Genomic DNA, 18,175 nt, shown 5'->3' on the forward strand with positions numbered 1-18,175 from the left:
TGTTTGAACCACCACAAGAGCTTCAAAGCAGCACATCAAGGCTGCCAGAGCTGCAGGAGCCCTTGGACAATGCTCCCAGGGATGCACAGGATGGAATTGTTGGGATGTGTGTGCAGGGCAGGGGTTGGGCTGGATGATCCCTGTGGGTCCCTTCCAGCTCAGGATATTTGATGGTTCTGCATCTCTTCCCCGTGCTGCCAGGAGTATTTATGTCAGCATGTAAAAAAACCCCCAAAATTCTCTCTCTCAGCAGTAAGAATGTGTCTGATTGGTGCTCCATGCTCTCCTTGGGAGCAGCTGGAGCCTGGTGCCTGGCAGGGCGGTGCTGGGGCCGTGTCCTTTGGCAGCAGCCCTGTGCAGACACCAGGGTGAGTCAGCAGTGCCTGGGAGCTGCATTCCAGCCTAATGCTTTCAGATAATCACTGAGGTGCTTCAGGACGATTCTATTTAGGTGGGAGAGACATTGGCTTGCCTGTATAAAAAAATTATCATGTTTTCTTTAAAAAGAACCCTTCCTCCCTGTGAGGCTCACTGTTAGGTATTTCATTTTGAGCAACAGTTGAGTTGGGTTTTTGTGCTGTCAGGTTGCAAAGCTCAGATCACACAAAACAATTTTAGTGAATCAGCATCACAGGCTCACAGAATAGCTGGGGTTGGAAGGGACCTCTGGAGATCACCCAGTCCAGCTCCCTCTCAGGCAGGGCCACCTGGAGCAGCTGACACAGGAGCACTTCCAGGTGGGCTTGGAAAGTCTCCAGAGAGAGACAAACTCAACACCCTCTCTGGGCAGTGCTCTGTTACCCTCCAGGAAGTTTTCTTCCTCATGTCAAGGTGGAGATTCATACTTCCCACCTCCCTCCTTATTTCAAGTATTTTTTTCATTGTCTTTCCTTACTGGCATATTGTGGAACCCCTTTTCCAATTCCCACTTTCGGTTTAAAATGTAAAAATAATTGTAAAGGTCACAGAATCATGGAATGGTTTTAAGGGGACCTTAATGGTTTTAAGGGACCTTAAAGCTCATGGTATAAGGGACCTTAAAGTGGCACCCCCTGCCATGGGCAGGGACACCTTTGACCATCCCAGGCTGCTCCAGGCCCTGTCCAGGCACTGCCAGGATCAGCTTTAGCGTTGCCAGGTGGGGATCATTCAGTCTGAGGCTGCCCTCCTGACCCTGGAGGGCTTTGCCTGGCTGCAGTTTGGGAGCAGGAATGGCTGGGAGCTGTGCCCTTGAGCCAGGGAGGGGAGCAGGGAGAGAGTCAGGAGCTGAGGAACTGAGCTTGCAGCAGCCTGGGAGCACCCAGGTTATTTTGGAACTTTTTATCTGCCTGTGCCTGCGTGCTTTTGGAGGCTTTGGTGTTTGGAGCAGTGTGTGAGCAGGCTGGGAACGCTGCTGTTAAGATGTTCTGTTCCCTTGGCTCAGGGGGTGTGTCTGCCTCTCTCCCATCTTGCACCAGCTGGGAATCCTGGAAAGTATCTCCTGTCTCAGCCCCTGGGAGAGGAGAAGCATCTGAACATCAGGGAAAGCTCAGGATTGCAAATAAAAGTGTGAGCAAGTCACTCACAATTCAGTGAAGTTTGGGCAGCTGTCCCATGGGTGATGCTGCAGCTGAAACTGAGTTTTGTTTTGATGTGTCAAAATGAAATTGTTTTCCCCCTGTTGCCAGCATGAGGGCTTGTCTTCCCTGAGAAGTGCTATAGAAAGCAGAGTGATATACTGGATTATTTTGCTGTGGTAATTTCTGATTTGTGTAGCCCTGCTGCTCAGAGCAGGTTGCACGAGGATGGGCTTTGGAGGAGAGATCTGGAACTGGGAGTGGGGAGGAATCAGGCTGAAATTGGGAAGGAGGGGGGACTGATGGGGTGTATTAGCCAGGTAATTCAGTTAATATGATACAGAACCAGTTGCTTCTGCTTATGGCAGGGAATAACCGATAAAACAGTGAAGACATTGCTAATTATATCACACCTTTTGTTAATTAAAGAGGTGTGAACTGCTTGCTGAGTAAAATAGATCAGAGGGAAACTCAGTTTGTGATTTGAGGTTATCACAAGCTCTGTAAGGTAAGCACTTTAATGTTTTGTTGGGTTTTTTTTCCCCAATATGTGGGGTTTTTTTAGTGTTTGGGCAAGTACAGAATAAACTGGAAACCAGACACAAACCTGTTTCAGTGTCTGTATTTAAAACAGCCACAAATATTTATTTGGCTTGCTCCAAAGGTTTTTCATATTTTTCTCTTTGTCTGTACAAATGATCTGTTGAATGGCCCAAGCAGACCAATGTCTATTAATACTTGGATTACAACACAGTAAATGCTAATTTATTTTTTTTTTCCAAGAGTACAAAACATTATTTCCGTGTATTCAGTTCCTAATGTTTTTCTGAAGCCTTGCAGTTAATGGTGTCAATGCAGAGCTTGGTCTGTGCTGCTCTGCTCTTGAGCACTTGTGGGAATTTTGCAAGGGTGGAGTAGAGTAGTTTGTGTCCTACTTCAGGCTTTTCTTTGTGCACAAGCAACTGGAATTTTTGTCTCTTGGAAGCCAGTGCAGTATCTCCCATTCTGATGTGATTATTCTTTGGAGCTTTGGTATAGTTTGACCATGAAAATAAAAACGAGTCTTAAAAGGTTGGGATAATTTAGGTTGAGAGGGCCCTCTGGAAATCACCTCCTCCAGCCCCCCTTTTTAAAGCAGAGCCAACTTCAAACATATCATGCTTTGTTCTTGCTCCTGCTAAAATTAGTTTGAGGAGGAGTATGTTAATGTGGCAGGGTATGGGTTGTTTCGAGCTGCTGCTTTCATTTCTGGTTCACTCTTCAGCTGAGCTTTTTCATTACATTATCATTTCTAATAATGCTTTAAACTTACGAGGACTTTCTTTTCCAAAACTCTGTTAAAAAAAAAAATTCATCTATCATTTCACCACGGGGAAAATAAATACCAGTCATTTTCTAGCAGTTTTGAGTTCTTTACTACATCAACTCTAAATGTAAACTTAAAATTTTCTTATTTGCCCTTTTTCCTTAGCACTGGTTTGTTTGGCTAAGAGGTACTTTTCTTAAATTCTTTTATCCTGGGTTGCTTTTGGCAAATGAATTGCAGGTAGTTCAGAATAAGAAATGAGAATATTTGTGCAGAAGTGGGTAATTGTTGGGGTTTTTTGATAAGCAAGCTATATAATCCTTTTCAGATCTGCACATTTCCCACCTATTGCATGCAGTGTGAGTTGTTGCTCTGATTTGGGTACAGTTAAACATTTGATTCATATCCATTTAATGCTTTTGTAGGCATCTCCCATGCTTTATCAATATTTCCATAACTTACATCTTCAGATATTTATCCAAACATAATTGCTATGGGCTTTCCTGCAGAGAGGCTTGAAGGAGTGTACCGCAACAACATCGACGATGTAGTAAGGTAAGGCTTTCTTTTTCTTAACTTCAAAAAACATGGAATAATCTTCTGTATACTCATTTATGTCCTGCTGAGGAAAGCCTGTGTGTTCTCACTTGTAGAAATGCTGAGGGTTTTTTTGCATCTTGCAGATGTTGCCTTAATAGCTATCCTGGAAAATGTTGGAAACAACAAAAAATGGCCATGCTGCTGCTCTGGGTTGAACTCAAATGCATATAATCTGCTTTTTTAGTGGGAAAATTTGACTTCAGTAACTTGTGTTGGAGTAAAAAGAGGTTATTTACTTATAGAAAGACATCAATCTAATGGCTCTATTCATTGTCAAGAGTTTCCTCAGGTAACTGATGGTATTTCAGGATAAGTTTGCCCTTATCCTTTCTTCAGTTGATAAATGAAGTGCTTGATTAGTAAATTTTGATTTCAAATAGCAAATGTAGTGAACATTTGTTTCAAATAGTGAATTTGAAACATGTGTTTCAAATAGTAAATGTAAAAGTAAATTACTTTAAATAAAGGCTTTTACATTTGGTTGTGTTGAATAATTATGGACAAGGAGAAAGATGATCTGAAATCTGTTACTGCTGGTAAAAAAGCCCCTATAGGTTGTCATTTTTAATTCAGATAAAGTCATTACTCTGAACTGCTGGCTACAATTGAGAAAGAGGTGGGGAGTGTTGTAGGAACACTGTTGTAATTAATTGAGTTCAAACCCTACCTGGAGAGTGTGAGAAGTTGCATTAAAAACCAAACTCTTGGTAGAAGCTGCCAAAAGTTTGTGGTTTTAGGGTTCAAAGTTGTGATTTTCTTTTTTGAAAAGTGGTGCCTTGGAGGGGGGAGATTCATTTGAGGTCCTGAGCTCAGTAGGTCTGTGAGAGACTCAGCCTTTGGGGTGAGTGATGATGCAGGAAGGTTTTCAGGGAAGGTGTTGGGTGTGTCTGGGCAAGGAGGTGCTTCTCCCAGCTGGGAGGTGCCATGGGGAGTGTCTCATAATTGTGCAAAGTGTTCCCACCCAGCATCCTTGTGTCTGAACTGGAGACACAGGGGTTTGATGGATGGAGCCCTCAGGCTGGATGGCTGCAGGCAAAGTGCTGTGGGCAGCAGCTCCTGGTCCCTATGGAGACCAGGGGACACTTGAGGTCTCTGAGGGGCTGCTGCTGCTCAGCAGCTCTGTGGGTGACTCTGACAGAGGGATTGAGGCACCCTCAGCACATCCAGCTGTGACACTGATGGATCCAGAGGCACCTGGGCAGGCTGGAGGGCTGAGCCTGCACCAGGCTCGTGGAGTCCAGCAGAGTGAAGTGCTGGTGCTGCCCCTGGCTCAGGGCAGCTCCCAGCATCAATCCAGGGGATGAGCAGCCCTGGGGAAGGCCCTGGGGGTGCTGGGGGCAGAGCTGGGAGCCAGAACCCCCCCGTGCCCTGGGCTGAGCCCCAGCGTGGGCAGCAGGGGAGGGGGGGATTCTGCCACCTGGAATTCTGGTGCTTCCAACATAAGAAGGATGTGGAACTCTTGGAGCAAGTCCAGAGGAGGCCACTGAGTTGTGATGGGGCTGGAGCCGTGGTAGGTGTGGCACTGGATGGGCTTTAAGGTCTTTTCCCACCCAAAGTGTCCTGAGATTCCATGATTCTCCAGTTGCTGGCAGGCAGAACTAGGGCTGCAGGCATTTCCATGGGGATTGCACCCAGGCTGGGACAGAAGTGAGCTGAGCTCCTCCATTCCCACCCTGGCAGGACTCATCAGCCTCAGCTGACAGTCAGAGCTCTGGAGGCAGTGGCTCCCTGCACAGCTGCACTCAGCTGGGCTCCAGGGGCTTGGTTTTGCATGTTCCACTGTCATGACGAAAATCACCAGCCACAAATAGCACTGAGAGTGTCAGAGCCTGGAGCTGAGCTGGCTGGGGGAGGTGCAGTGCTGCATTCTCTGCTGCCCTGCTGAGCATGGGGCATTATTCCCATGGGAGATTAGATATTGGGAAGGAATTCTGGGCTGGGAAGGTGGGCAGGCCCTGGCACAGGGTGCCCAGAGCAGCTGGGGCTGCCCCTGCATCCCTGGCAGTGCCCAAGGCCAGGCTGGACAGGGCTTGGAGCACTTGGGGACAGTGGAAGGTGTCCCTGCCATGGCAGGGCTTGAAGGAGATGAGCTTTAAGGTCCCTTCCAACCTAAACCATTCTGGGATTTATCCAAAGTCCAGCCTTTGCCCCTGTCCCACAATTTTCAAATGTGGAGTTCATCAGGGGCTGGATATTCCATCAGCTTCATGAAAAGGTGGCTGGAAGCAAGCTGGCTGGAAATGTGGAGTTTGTGGCTTGGGAGGGACCTTAAATCCCATCCAGTGCCACCCCTGCCATGGCAGGGACACCTCCCACTGTCCCAGGCGCTCCAGCCTGGCCTTGGGCACTGCCAGGGATGCAGGGGCAGCCCCAGCTGCTCTGGGCACCCTGTGCCAGGGCCTGCCCACCCTGCCAGGGAACAATTCCTCATTCCCAATATCTAATCTAACATGGGAATAATGTAAATAAATATTGATAGGCAGGAGTCTTTGAAGGCCCTCTTCCATTCACAGCCTTGATTTCAGTTGCTTCTGGATGAAGGAAAAGACATTTTAGTGGTTGAGGAGGTAGATATGTGTAAATTAGATTTTGGAATGCCTATATAATTATGAAGCTGTCCATAAACACTGATCAAAAGGAGCAGTGATCACCTAAAAGCGTCATCAACCAAATTAAGATAAGCAGAGATGTAAATTAAGTGGCTGTAGGGAACTGGATGCTCAAGTATTATTACATTTGTTACCTTCTCTTTTTAAACAAGAAGAAAATGAGATCATGCAGCATTCTGCACGTTGCAGTCCTCATCTGCTCCAGTCATCTTTTTATTGGGGAGTTTTTTTCTGAGTGCTTTTTATGCAGAAATCCAAAGTGCTCAGGCTCCTGAGCAGTTGATATTGAGCCAGGATCCAGCAGTGGGCTTTTTCTGAAGAGCTGCTACCCTGACAAATTCCAGGCTAATGCTGGATGAGAAGTACAACCTGCACTGCTGGCTGTCTCCTGTGAGTGACACTTGGAGAGCTTTTGGATGGAATTTTGTCCTTAAAAACATCCTACTCCACTGTGTGGATATTCCTGGCAAAGGAGAGCCAGCTCTCCTCACTCTGGAGTGTGTTAACCAACAGGAACATCTCCTGAAACAAATCCCAGTGCCCCCCATCTTCCTGAGGCTCTCCAAGGCTGCCAACAGGGGCACCAGTGGCACTCAGGGAATTTTTTTCCCGCTGCACTTGGAGTTTCACACTCACATCTGTTCCCATTTTAGTGCAGGCCTTTAACCACAGAGCTGTTCTAGGTTCTTCTGGAATATTATGAGTGATAACCAGAGCTTGTTTTTGCTTGAGCTTTCCAGGATTTTAGCAGCTAGTGTTTCTTTTCAATTTGAACAGCATGTTCTGTCATGGCTAATTAAATTCCTTCTGGCTGATGTGCAGATACACACTGTTGATGATGTTAAGTGTAAACATTTGCATGTTATTTCTTCTTGCACATTGCCAGGTGACACATCATATATAATCACAGCACTTCTGATGAATCATGCTTGCAGTTTGGCTTGCTGAGGCTTGTAGGGGAAGTTTGTGTTCCAAAGTGAGCATGGAAATGAAATGAGTGTGAAAAAGTAGAGTGCTCCTCCTTCCAAAACCCACAGTATCACTGGGGACAGATTTCAGTGGCAAATAATAAAAAACCTGGGGTTGAAGTGAATTATTCTGGCTAGAACTGGAACACAAGAGTTACTTTACCTGCTTTTCTTCCTTGTGGTAAAATATTTGGCACAGGTGATTAAATAGGAAGTGTTTCCAGATACCTGGTGTGATCTATGCTTTCTGTTTGAAAACAACTGAGCCTTCCTCAGCTTCTTGCAGTGACCTGCAGATGTTTTAGGAATCAGGAAATCAGTCCATGTACAGTAAATATTTCAGTTTCTGGTCAGACCTTGCTTCCCTTCCTTGCATTAGTGCTGTTATTGATGCTGTTGGATTATTTGGATGAGTGAGGTTTCCAACACTCTGCCTCCTTGATTTTTGGGGCACTGCTGGCACTGGGAATGCAGAACTGCTCCTGCTGGGTGCTGCTTTAAGGATGCTGCAAATCGAGGTCAGTACTGTTCAATGTATATTCATACATCATTTTTTTTTTTTCTCTTGAAGGTTTTTGGATTCAAAGCATAAAAACCATTACAAGATATACAATCTGTAAGTATGCTCTTAAATATACCTTCTCCAAAAGAATGACTTCTAAAAATAGCTGAGCAATGCAAGTGGCTTGTTGCTGTCCTGAAACAGAGCTGGGGATGTTTTGCACATTTCTTAAAACAATTAAGGCTGATTGAGAGCACTGGTACTTCATTTAGTGGAGCTGAGTGAGGTTAAATGAAATGCTGGTGTGTATTCATGTTACTTGAACGTTTTTAAATGACTTGGCATCCAGCCCATCTGGAGCTTGGGCCATGTGATTAAAAAGTGAAAAGTAATTCACAGCAGGCTTTCTGTCCATGTATTAATGTCCAGTTGCCAAATGAATCTTTTCCTGGTATTTTTTTTCTCTATTTTTTAAAAAATCAAACTGCATTGGTACCAAGGCTCTGTTTGCTTCCTCCCTTTTCTTGTGTGTCCCTGTTTATTACTTTAAAAAAGCTGCTGGAGCAATTGGTGGTGGTTTCTGACTTCTCTGAAAATTTAGTCCTGCAGAAAGCTGGTGCTGTTACAGGAGTTTTCTGGTTTTGGTTTTATTTTTTGAGGGTTTTTGTGCTGTTCCTTCATCTAATTTATTCATTAGCTTAGACTAATTTCATTTGTATAAATGATTTAGTTTAGTGGTTTTCCTACCCCTTCATTTTTTTCCTAAAAACTCAAATTGAAGATTGACTCTCTGAACTGTTACAGCTTTATTATTTTTTAAAAGGAATATTTTTAAATATCTACAGTAATAGAAAAATTATTGTAGTACTGAAATGCATGCCATTATAATCTGTCAAGTCATTAAAGCAAATATTTAAAAATAAGGATTTAAATCTGCCTGTAGGTTAGCTAAAGGATTGTGCATCAATTTTCCCTGATATTGGAGAGAAGTGACAGTAGAAATAGAGGAATCTTCCAGTGGTCATTGAAGTTGTTGTGGGGCAGAAAAGAAGAACAGCTTTTTAAAGTTTGTAAGTGAGAAGAGCAGTGATAAGACAAATGAATTTGACATTTCTGTTGCTGCTATGTGTGTTTTCAGCTGTAGAAAAAACTTGTCCAGGTGTGCTAAAGGTTTTTGCTTTCAGTTTCCTTTTATAAAAATTGATTTTCTTGTTGTTAACTGCAAAACCATCACAAATGAATCGTGCTGGAATGACTTTAGTCATACTCAGAGGAAAAATTTCAGAGGATAAAACTGTCTGGAGATATCTTAATGCTTGTGCTGGCAAAATTTATAAACATCAAATGCCATCAGGTGAATTGTGGCAATGTTTGGTCAGGAGATGGGAAGGAATTGCATCCATCAGGTATTCCAGAGAACTCCATTTCTTCAGATTAAGCTGATCCTTTGTAAATAATGATCTATTGTCTGTGTTTCAAAGGAGGAGGTGGGAGTTCAGAGGAGTTACATGATTATAGTCAGAATTATTTCAAAATCTGTCATGGGATTTGAGTTCCCTTAAGGTAGCTGTTCCATGAAGTTGATAATAATGTGTGTATTGAGCAGTTTTATCTAAAAGGATTTAGAGATTTTTCTGAAACTATGTCAGTTATGCCCCATCCTCACATCTTGGCTTTTAACTTGCCAGCAGTTTGAGCAGTTTAATTTTCCTTCTTGTGTTGCTCCTCTCTTGTTTGCCTTTGCTGTTTCTTCAGTATTCTCTTCAATCTGTTTTAAATCTCCTTTAAATCTGTTCTTGCACTTGCACCTCCTAATTTCCCATGCTGACAGGTTGTCACCTGCCCTGCTGTAATCATCTCCATCTTCTCCAGTGGGTTTCCTTGAGCTGTCCTGCAGGCAGGTGCTTAAAGGAAGGAGCTGTGATGAAAATGAGCATTTTCTGTGCTTGCTGTGTCCCTGGGGCTGGGCTCTGGCAGAGGAAGTCACCATGACTGATGTGACTTTAACCTGGCAGCACTTGGCTTCTGGGTTGCTTTAAGCTCACTTTAATCCTAAGAAGAGCCAAACCCCTCCTTAACCCCAGAAATGCCAAAAAAAAATTCAGATTTCATTTGGAGATCTGATGCTATTTGAGTTATAATAGTGTTTAAAACCCCACCCCAAATGCACTTGAAGCATTAAGCCCTACCAGTATCCCCAGAGTGTGTGTTGGTGGGATTTCTGCTGCAAATACCCACAAATTGAGTGCAGCTGAGCCAGCAGCTCTGCATTGCTTGTGTTCAACCATTTCTTGTGTATCCTTGGCATCAACCAAACTAATTTTTAATCCCTCATGGTATTCTACTCAATGATACTCTCTCAAAGTTTCAAATTTGATGTTTTTTCTACCCATTTGTGGATTTTTCTTTAATGTTTCGAAGACTTTGATCTCTTACTCCCCATTTGAGCTGGGTGTTTCTTTAGAAGGAAGCAGGAAAATTTCCTGGATAAGATCTTTGTGGTAACTGCTTTGCTTCCCAGCAGCTTCCCAAATTCCTGTGAGTTTGAAACTTCCCAAATTCCTGTGCTGCAGGAAACTTTCCTGGATAGGATGGTTTGTGAGTTTGCAGCTTCCCAAATTCCTGTGCTGCAATAAACTTTCCTGGATAAGATGCTTTGTGAGTTTGCAGCTTCCCAAATTCCTGTGCTGCAGGAAACTTTCCTGGATAGGATGGTTTGTGACTTTGCAGCTTCCCAAATTCCTGTGAGTTTGCAGCTTCCCAAATTCCAGTGAGTTTGCAGCTTCCCAAATTCCAGTGAGTTTGCAGCTTCCCAAATTCCTGTGCTGCAGGAAGCTTTCCTGGATAAGATGCTTTGTGTGTTTGCAGCTTCCCAAATTCCTGTGCTGCAGGAAACTTTCCTGGTTAAGATGCTTTGTGACTTTGCAGCTTCCCAAATTCCTGTGAGTTTGCAGCTTCCCAAATTCCTGTGCTGCAGGAAACTTTCCTGGACAGGATGGTTTGTGAGCTTGCAGCTTCCCAAATTCCTGTGAGTTTGCAGCTTCCCAAATCCCTGTGCTGCAGGAAGCTTTCCTGAATAAGATGCTTTGCTTCCCAGCAGCTTCCCAAATTCCTGTGCTGCAGGAAACTTTCCTGGACAAGATGCTTTGTGAGTTTGCAGCTTCCCAAATTCCTGTGAGTTTGCAGCTTCCCAAATTCCTGTGCTGCAGGAAACTTTCCTGGACAGGATGGTTTATGAGTTTGCAGCTTCCCAAATTCCTGTGAGTTTGCAGCTTCCCAAATTCCTGTGCTGCAGGAAACTTTCCTGGATAGGATGCTTTGTGTGTTTGCAGCTTCCCAAATTCCTGTGAGTTTGCAGCTTCCCAAATTCCTGTGAGTTTGCAGCTTCCCAAATTCCTGTGAGTTTGCAACTTCCCAAATTCCTGTGCTGCAGGAAACTTTCCTGGATAAGATGCTTTGTGTGTTTGCAGCTTCCCAAATTCCTGTGAGTTTGCAGCTTCCCAAATTCCTGTGCTGCAGGAAACTTTCCTGGATAAGATGCTTTGTGAGTTTGCAGCTTCCCAAATTCCTGTGCTGCAGGAAACTTTCCTGGATAAGATGCTTTGCTTCCCAGCAGCTTCCCAAACTCCTGTGCTGCAGGAAGCTTTCCTGGATAGGATGGTTTATGAGTTTGCAGCTTCCCAAATCCCTGTGAGTTTGCAGCTTCCCAAATCCCTGTGCTGCAGGAAACTTTCCTGGATAGGATGCTTTGTGTGTTTGCAGCTTCCCAAATTCCTGTGAGTTTGCAGCTTCCCAAATTCCTGTGAGTTTGCAGCTTCCCAAATTCCTGTGAGTTTGCAACTTCCCAAATTCCTGTGCTGCAGGAAACTTTCCTGGATAAGATGCTTTGTGACTTTGCAGCTTCCCAAATTCCTGTGAGTTTGCAGCTTCCCAAATTCCTGTGCTGCAGGAAACTTTCCTGGAGAGGATGCTTTGTGAGTTTGCAGCTTCCCAAATTCCTGTGCTGCAGGAAACTTTCCTGGATAAGATGCTTTGTGAGTTTGCAGCTTCCCAAACTCCTGTGCTGCTGGCTGCTCCATTCCCCTTGGATGGACACCCTGCATCCAGCTCTCTTCTCCAAGGCTCCACTGCCTTTGAGAAGAATATTTTTGGGAGTCCCCTCCTAAGTGCCAGCCTAACCTGGTCACTTGTGTCCCAGAGGAAGTGTCAGCAATGTGATTGGAGCTGTGAGAGCTGCCAGGCTTTTCCCTAGCACAGAGTAGAGCTCAGAAGGTTCTGGAATTCAGGGAAAGGGAAGATCTGAGTGCAGCCCCAGCAGACCTGCCTGTGGCAGAGCTCAGGGCAGCCCTGGGAGGCTCCAGTTGCAGTCACACAAGGAGCAGCCCAGAGGTTTGTGTGTCTGCAAGTGTCAGCTTAGCTCCACGTGGCTCCAGAGGCTGCAACCATAACATACCTGGGGAGCAGAGATGAGTTCAGAGCAGCCCTGAAACTGCTGTGGCAACTGGAATAATCCTGGGAAGAGCACAGGCTGTAACCAGAACTGAACATCCAGGTGTGATTTCCTGCTGAAATGACTGCAGCAGTTGTGTTTCAGCCTGGTGTTCTCTTTCACAGAAGCCCAGGGTGGTTTGGGGTGGAAGAACCTTAAGCAGCATCTTGTTGCACCCCCCTGCTGTGGGCAGGGATGCCATTCCCCAGCTCAGGCTGCTCAGGTCCCCATCCCAGCTGGTCTAGGCAGGATTTGAGGCAGGACTGCTGTCAATTTTCCTTTCTGAACTTCCACTCACATCATCTTCCATGCAGGGAAATTCTGGAGGGTGTCCACTCTTGCTTTCTTTCCCCTTAACCCAAAATCTGGTTGTTCTTAGCCTGCTGCTTTGGCTTTAGAGCCCAGTGAGGGGTGGTTTGTGTCCCATCACTGCTGTTTATCCCTGGGAAAAGCAAATCCAGTGTGATTTGCTGTGTTTTTGTCCAGCTGGAGAGGGTCTCTGTGAGTGGGGAGATATTGGTACAGCTCCTGAGCTTTCAGAAATGTGCTGCAAATACCCACAGATTCAGGGCAGCTGAGCCAGGATTGTGTTCAGCCATTGCTTGTGTATCCTTGGTATCAACAAAACTATTTTTTAATCCCTCAATGTGCCATTTCCCAGGTCTGAGGGGAAATGTGGCTGCTTGGCCTTCAAGGATCACTTAAATTCAGCAATCAGTGCCAGAGCAGTGCCACAATCTCTGCTTGATCCAAGTGATCTCTGATAATGTTAATGGTGGATATCCTTGTGATCCCCACTGCTCTGAGCACCCACAGTGCTGCTGAGGCACCCTGAGCTGTGTTCTGGGTTCAGCATCCCTGCATGAAGGTCACAGCTCTCTGCTCTCAGGGTTAGAAGGTGCACACTCAACTCAAACTTGCATAAATTGAGTCACACTGACTAAAACATAGCAGCCATGCACTACAATTACCAGAGGGTAAGTATTTGCCTTTCAGTAAAATATTTCACTTTTTAGTAAGCAGTCTGCTGCAAAACTTTTTTTTTTTCTTTTTCTGTGTGTAACCTCTAGTTTTAAATCATAAAGGTGATGGGCATGCATGATTTTCCAGGGTGTGACAGATGCTGGGAGTGCCTCAGAGACTTGGTCTTGAACTCTTGTCTGTTTTTCTTTTTCAGATGTGCTGAAAGACATTATGACACCGCCAAATTTAACTGCAGAGGTAGGTTTTTACTGCCTGATGTGTGTTCTCTTTAAACCTCAGTGAATGAAGGCCTAAAGGAGGAGCTGATGAATAGTCATGGAGGAGATTTGGGCACAAGGAATGATGTCAGTTTGCTTTGAGTCATTGGAAAAACTTGCTGTATTCTTGGTGCTTTCAAAAAAGTGGGCTCCTGACAGTTAAAGATCAAAATCTAATAAAAAGTCTACAGTTGCAAAAAGATTTCTGCAGAATGGGTTACACAGAAGTTTCAGTTCAGTGAAATACAAATTCCTTGTACAATTTCGTGTGAGGCACAAATTCCTTGTACAATTTTGTGTGAGGTACAAATTCCTTGTACAATTTTTGTGTGAGGTACAAATTCCTTGTACAATTTTTGTGTGAGGTACAAATTCCTTGTACAATTTTTGTGTGAGGCACAAATTCCTTGCACAATTTTTGTGTGAGGCACAAATTCCTTGCACAATTTTTGTGTGAGGCACAAATTCCTTGTACAATTTTCCTGTGAGGCACAAATTCCTTGTACAATTTTGTGTGAGGTACAAATTTCTTGTACAATTGACAAGTGAAGCACAAATTCCTTGTACAATTTTCCTGTGAGGCACAAATTCCTTGCACAATTTCGTGTGAAGCACAAATTCCTTGTACAATTTTCGTGTGAAGTACAAATTCCTTGTACAATTTTGTGTGAGGCACAAATTCCTTGCACAATTTTGTGTGAGGCACAAATTCCTTGCACAATTTTCGTGTGAGGCACAAATTCCTTGCACAATTTTCCTGTGAGGCACAAATTCCTCGCACAATTTTCCTGTGAGGCACAAATTCCTCGTACAATTTTCCTGTGAGGCACAAATTCCTCGTACAATTTTCCTGTGAGGCACAAATTCCTCGTACAATTTTCCTGTGAGGCACAAATTCCTCGTACAATTTTCCTGTGAGGCACAAATTCCTCGTACAATTTTCCTGTGAGGCACAAATTCCTCGTACAATTTTCCTGTGAGGCACAAATTCCTCGTACAATTTTCCTGTGAGGCACAAATTCCTCGTACAATTTTCCTGTGAGGCACAAATTTCTTGCACAATTTCGTGTGAGGCACAAATTCCTTGTACAATTTTCCTGTGAAGCACAAATTCCTTGCACAATTTCCTGTGAGGCACAAATTCCTTGCACAATTTTCGTGTGAGGCTCAGAAGAGTCTGGTTTTTATGAAGGATGGAAATGGAGAACATTTAAACCATTATCACTATGTGTATATAGCAACTTTGGGAAGATCTGGCAGAGCTTTCAGATGCTAAAATAAAAATTAATTCACCATGTGATGTCTCTTAGAGATGAGTTGGGTCTTAGACACTCTGCAGAGCTGCCAAAAGCAATGGGGATTCTTTCAGGGGTGCCTTTTGACCTTGACTGATGTAACTGTTGTCAGAATTACCTCTCCAGGTAATAAATAAATGCAGATTTACCTTTGTTCTTTGGGCAGAGGAGCATTTCTTGCTCAGAAGTTGTGGTTCCTTCAGATGAGGGTAGCTGAGGAGTCCTTGTGCCTACAGAGAATCGTAGGAGATGAACAAATTCTGGGCTTCTTCTGCATCATAGCAATGGCTCAACTTCTATTTTTCATTATTATTATTTTAAACCATCCATCTAATTATGAAAGAGGGTTTAGAACGTGACCAAAATGTAATTGGCTGCTTTCATGTCTGAATATAGAAGGGCTGAAATTGTCTCGTTGAAGTTGTCAGCGCTTCTGATTTGCTCTCAGGATGTTGAATGACAGTGCCCAGAAACCTCACTCCATCCTCACCAGCAAGGAAAAAATATTTTAGGATCTGCTGGAGCAGTGCTTTGGGGAAGAAGAGAAGAGGACATGTTCTAATATGGCCACAGCATATGTTTGCTTGAGTTTCTGCTTTCTGATACGGGGGTGCTCAGCTCCCTTTGCTGTCAATCCCAGCCCCAAATGCTGGTTGTGACAGCACCTTTCACAGCTCCTCTGCACAAGACATGCTGGTTTTTCATTTTCATCCTCGAATTAGTTAACCTCAGATAACCAAATTGGTGACTCAGGACTTCCTTAAGCAGAGGAACAAAAGTTGTGCTTGAAAATCTCCTGAAGTGAACTGACTGCAAAGGGAACTTGTGATTGTACTGAGCTTGAAACACCAGAATAGTTCATTATTCACCCAGGATGATCTTGTATCACATTCAAACCTAAACACTGAGGGCTCTTCATCTTCTTTGGGAAGTAGCTTTGTGTCCATGGTTTTTCCAGTTTCTGAAATCCTTCCATGTTAGAATTGTCTTCTGCTTTGCCACAGATTTTCTTTTTTTAAACTCTTGTAATGTGCTATTGCTTCTTGCAGTGTGTAGGGCCTGGGAGAGGGCAAGCAGGATTATTCTCCATTGTAAGGAATCAAAATCCATGGAGGAGCTGCACCTTCTCAAGGCCCTGCTCAAGACTCTGTGCAGCTTAATGTTTCCTTCCTCTTAACCCCTGCACACCATCCCAGGCATCCATTCCATCTTCTCACTCCAGATTTGAAGAAACTAGCACAAGTTTTGCCTTTGATTCCAGAACTTTTGAGAGCATCTTCAGCATCCCGTGACTACTTGGGAGTTTTCAGGCTGTTCTTTCAGGACTTCTTCACTCCCCTGTTCATGGAAACCTTGCTGGCTGTAGTTGTGATAAAGTCAAAGCTGTACAGACAAATTTTCAGCATTTTTGCAGCTTCTTTTCTTAGAGATTTCGAGATAAATTCCATCTTTAATTTCACATAAAACTTTGGGCATCATTTGGAGAGCCTTTGGATCTTCCATGTGAAAGAGTTGGTGTGTTCATGTTGTGTTGCCTCTTTAGCAAAGATTATTTCTCAGCTTCCCCATTTGTTCTGGGAGATGAAGTGGGCAGTCTGAAAGCCAAAAGGCTGTGGACTTGTCCTGCAGTCCTTCAGCAGTTCCATAACTTCATCCCTCACTTGTGCTCTTGGAGTCCTTGGGGATTCATCAAAAGGAGCCTTGCATGTGTGACTACAGAGTGCTGCTTACGAAACCAGTACAGACACTTGCCAACAAAACGAAATGTATTCATTTTTAGCCCAGAAAAGGAAATGGTTTTTCTAGCTGAGAATTTTGAAGTGTCCCAGAGTTGTGTTTGTAAGATCCCAAGGCTGTAGGTGGAGAATTGGGGTGTGCTTTCATCAAGTGCTGTTCTGCTGAAACCAGAACATAGTGTGTGGTTCTGCTGGTCAGGGTGATCTTGTCCCTCATCTGATCTGAGGTGGGAGAAGTTTGGGTGCTTCTCTCTGCTTAATGCTTATTTTTAGCTCTCTTGAGTTTTCTTGCATTTCCTGCATCGCTGGAAATTCTTTTCATCCCTAGATGGAAAAGTGTGTGTGAATACACCCATATCAGAAAGGACAGCATTGTTCAGTGCTTTGACTCTAAACCCATAAGCATTGCCAGTGCCTTACCTGAGATTTCTCTCCCAATTACCATTTTTAAAATATGGAAATGGCAGGTTTTTGTTTCACAAGGCCTTTGAGCAGATTTAGAGACTTTATTCCCAATGTAGACCCAGCCATGTTCAATAATTTTTCAGCAAAGTTCCTGTTGTCTGCTCAGTGACTGAGGCCTGGCCTTGTTCTCTCTCAGCAGGTAGTTTAATTATTGCTGGAGTAATGGCTTTTCACAAGGTTATTCTGTGTGCCAGCACGCTCTTAAATTCTGGAAAATTCACGTTACAGAGCCTGTGCAGCTCAGCTCTATAGAGGTGTGACATAGTTGCTCCATGGAGCAGGATGCCTGCTTACAGATGAATGGAGAAATGTCTGCTTATGATACACTGAATAATACTGGAATTATGTGAGATTTATGTGAAATATCTGAGATGAGGGGGGGCTGTGATTGAATAACTTAATTTTTACATGCTTGTCACAAAGGTGACCTGAACTTGCTTTGCCTGTTGAGGTTCTGATGAACTCCTCCTTCTCCCTGCAGTTGCACAGTACCCTTTTGAAGACCATAACCCACCACAGCTGGAGCTCATCAAACCTTTTTGTGAAGATCTTGACCAGTGGCTAAGTGAAGATGACAATCATGTGGCAGCAATCCACTGTAAAGCTGGAAAGGGACGAACTGGTGTAATGATTTGTGCTTATTTGTTGCATCGAGGCAAGTTTTTAAGGGCCCAAGAAGCCCTAGATTTCTATGGGGAAGTAAGGACCAGAGACAAGAAGGTGAGCTGTTGCTGTTCTTCTGCCCCTCTACCTAAAACTTGCTGCTTTTTCCTCCTTGAGATCCATTTGATGCTCAAACCCTTTAAGTTGTGTTGTCTGATTTAGCTCCAGTAGGATTGGATCGGTGCAGTTGGAAATGGAAAAGCTTTAGTTACAACCTTAAACCTGATTTTAACATGTCCTGTCCAAGAGGACCTGGACAGTTGATTTTAAATGGCTTTTTCAGCACTGTTCTGCTGAAAACCAGAGGGGCAGTGAATTTTCTCATTCAGCCTTTCCAGCCCAAATGAGAGGATTGTTCCAGCTGATTTTTGCCTGAATGGATGAGTTGTTCATCTCCTCAGGTTCCCTTAACTGCTCTGGTGGGGTTTGGAGATGCATAGGGGAATATCCCATTACCCCTTGTCTGTAAAGGGTAGTTAAGGACCTTTCAGGCAGGGTTAGGCCTCATTAATGAGAATTTAACCTCCTTATTTGAAATCTTCTCCTAAGATGATAAGATGTGACTTTTAAGGTCATTTTAGCAAGTTTCCCTGCTCATCTTCCATTATTTCCCTGAGTGTGTTGGTTGAGCATCCCAGGGGGATCATCCCTGCAGGCCAGTTTCAACCTCCTCAAGCACAGAGCTCTCCCTGTTCCTGCAGTATTTACACAAAGTATTCATTTCAGTGTGTTGATCTCCAATAAG

General features: G+C 44.0%; 1 protein-coding gene across 1 annotated transcript in view; it reads left to right on the top strand.

The window, feature by feature from the left end:
- Positions 1-18,175, top strand: part of PTEN (phosphatase and tensin homolog) — a 51,001-nt gene that overhangs the window by 12,715 nt on the left and 20,111 nt on the right. Inside the window, exons 2-5 of the mRNA XM_054637872.2 lie at positions 3,333-3,417; positions 7,611-7,655; positions 13,208-13,251; positions 17,249-17,487. Coding sequence (XP_054493847.1) covers positions 3,333-3,417; positions 7,611-7,655; positions 13,208-13,251; positions 17,249-17,487 — 413 coding nt within the window. The remainder of the gene's footprint in view (positions 1-3,332; positions 3,418-7,610; positions 7,656-13,207; positions 13,252-17,248; positions 17,488-18,175) is intronic.

Source organism: Agelaius phoeniceus, chromosome 9, assembly GCF_051311805.1.
Source record: "Agelaius phoeniceus isolate bAgePho1 chromosome 9, bAgePho1.hap1, whole genome shotgun sequence".
Lineage (NCBI taxonomy): Eukaryota > Metazoa > Chordata > Aves > Passeriformes > Icteridae > Agelaius > Agelaius phoeniceus.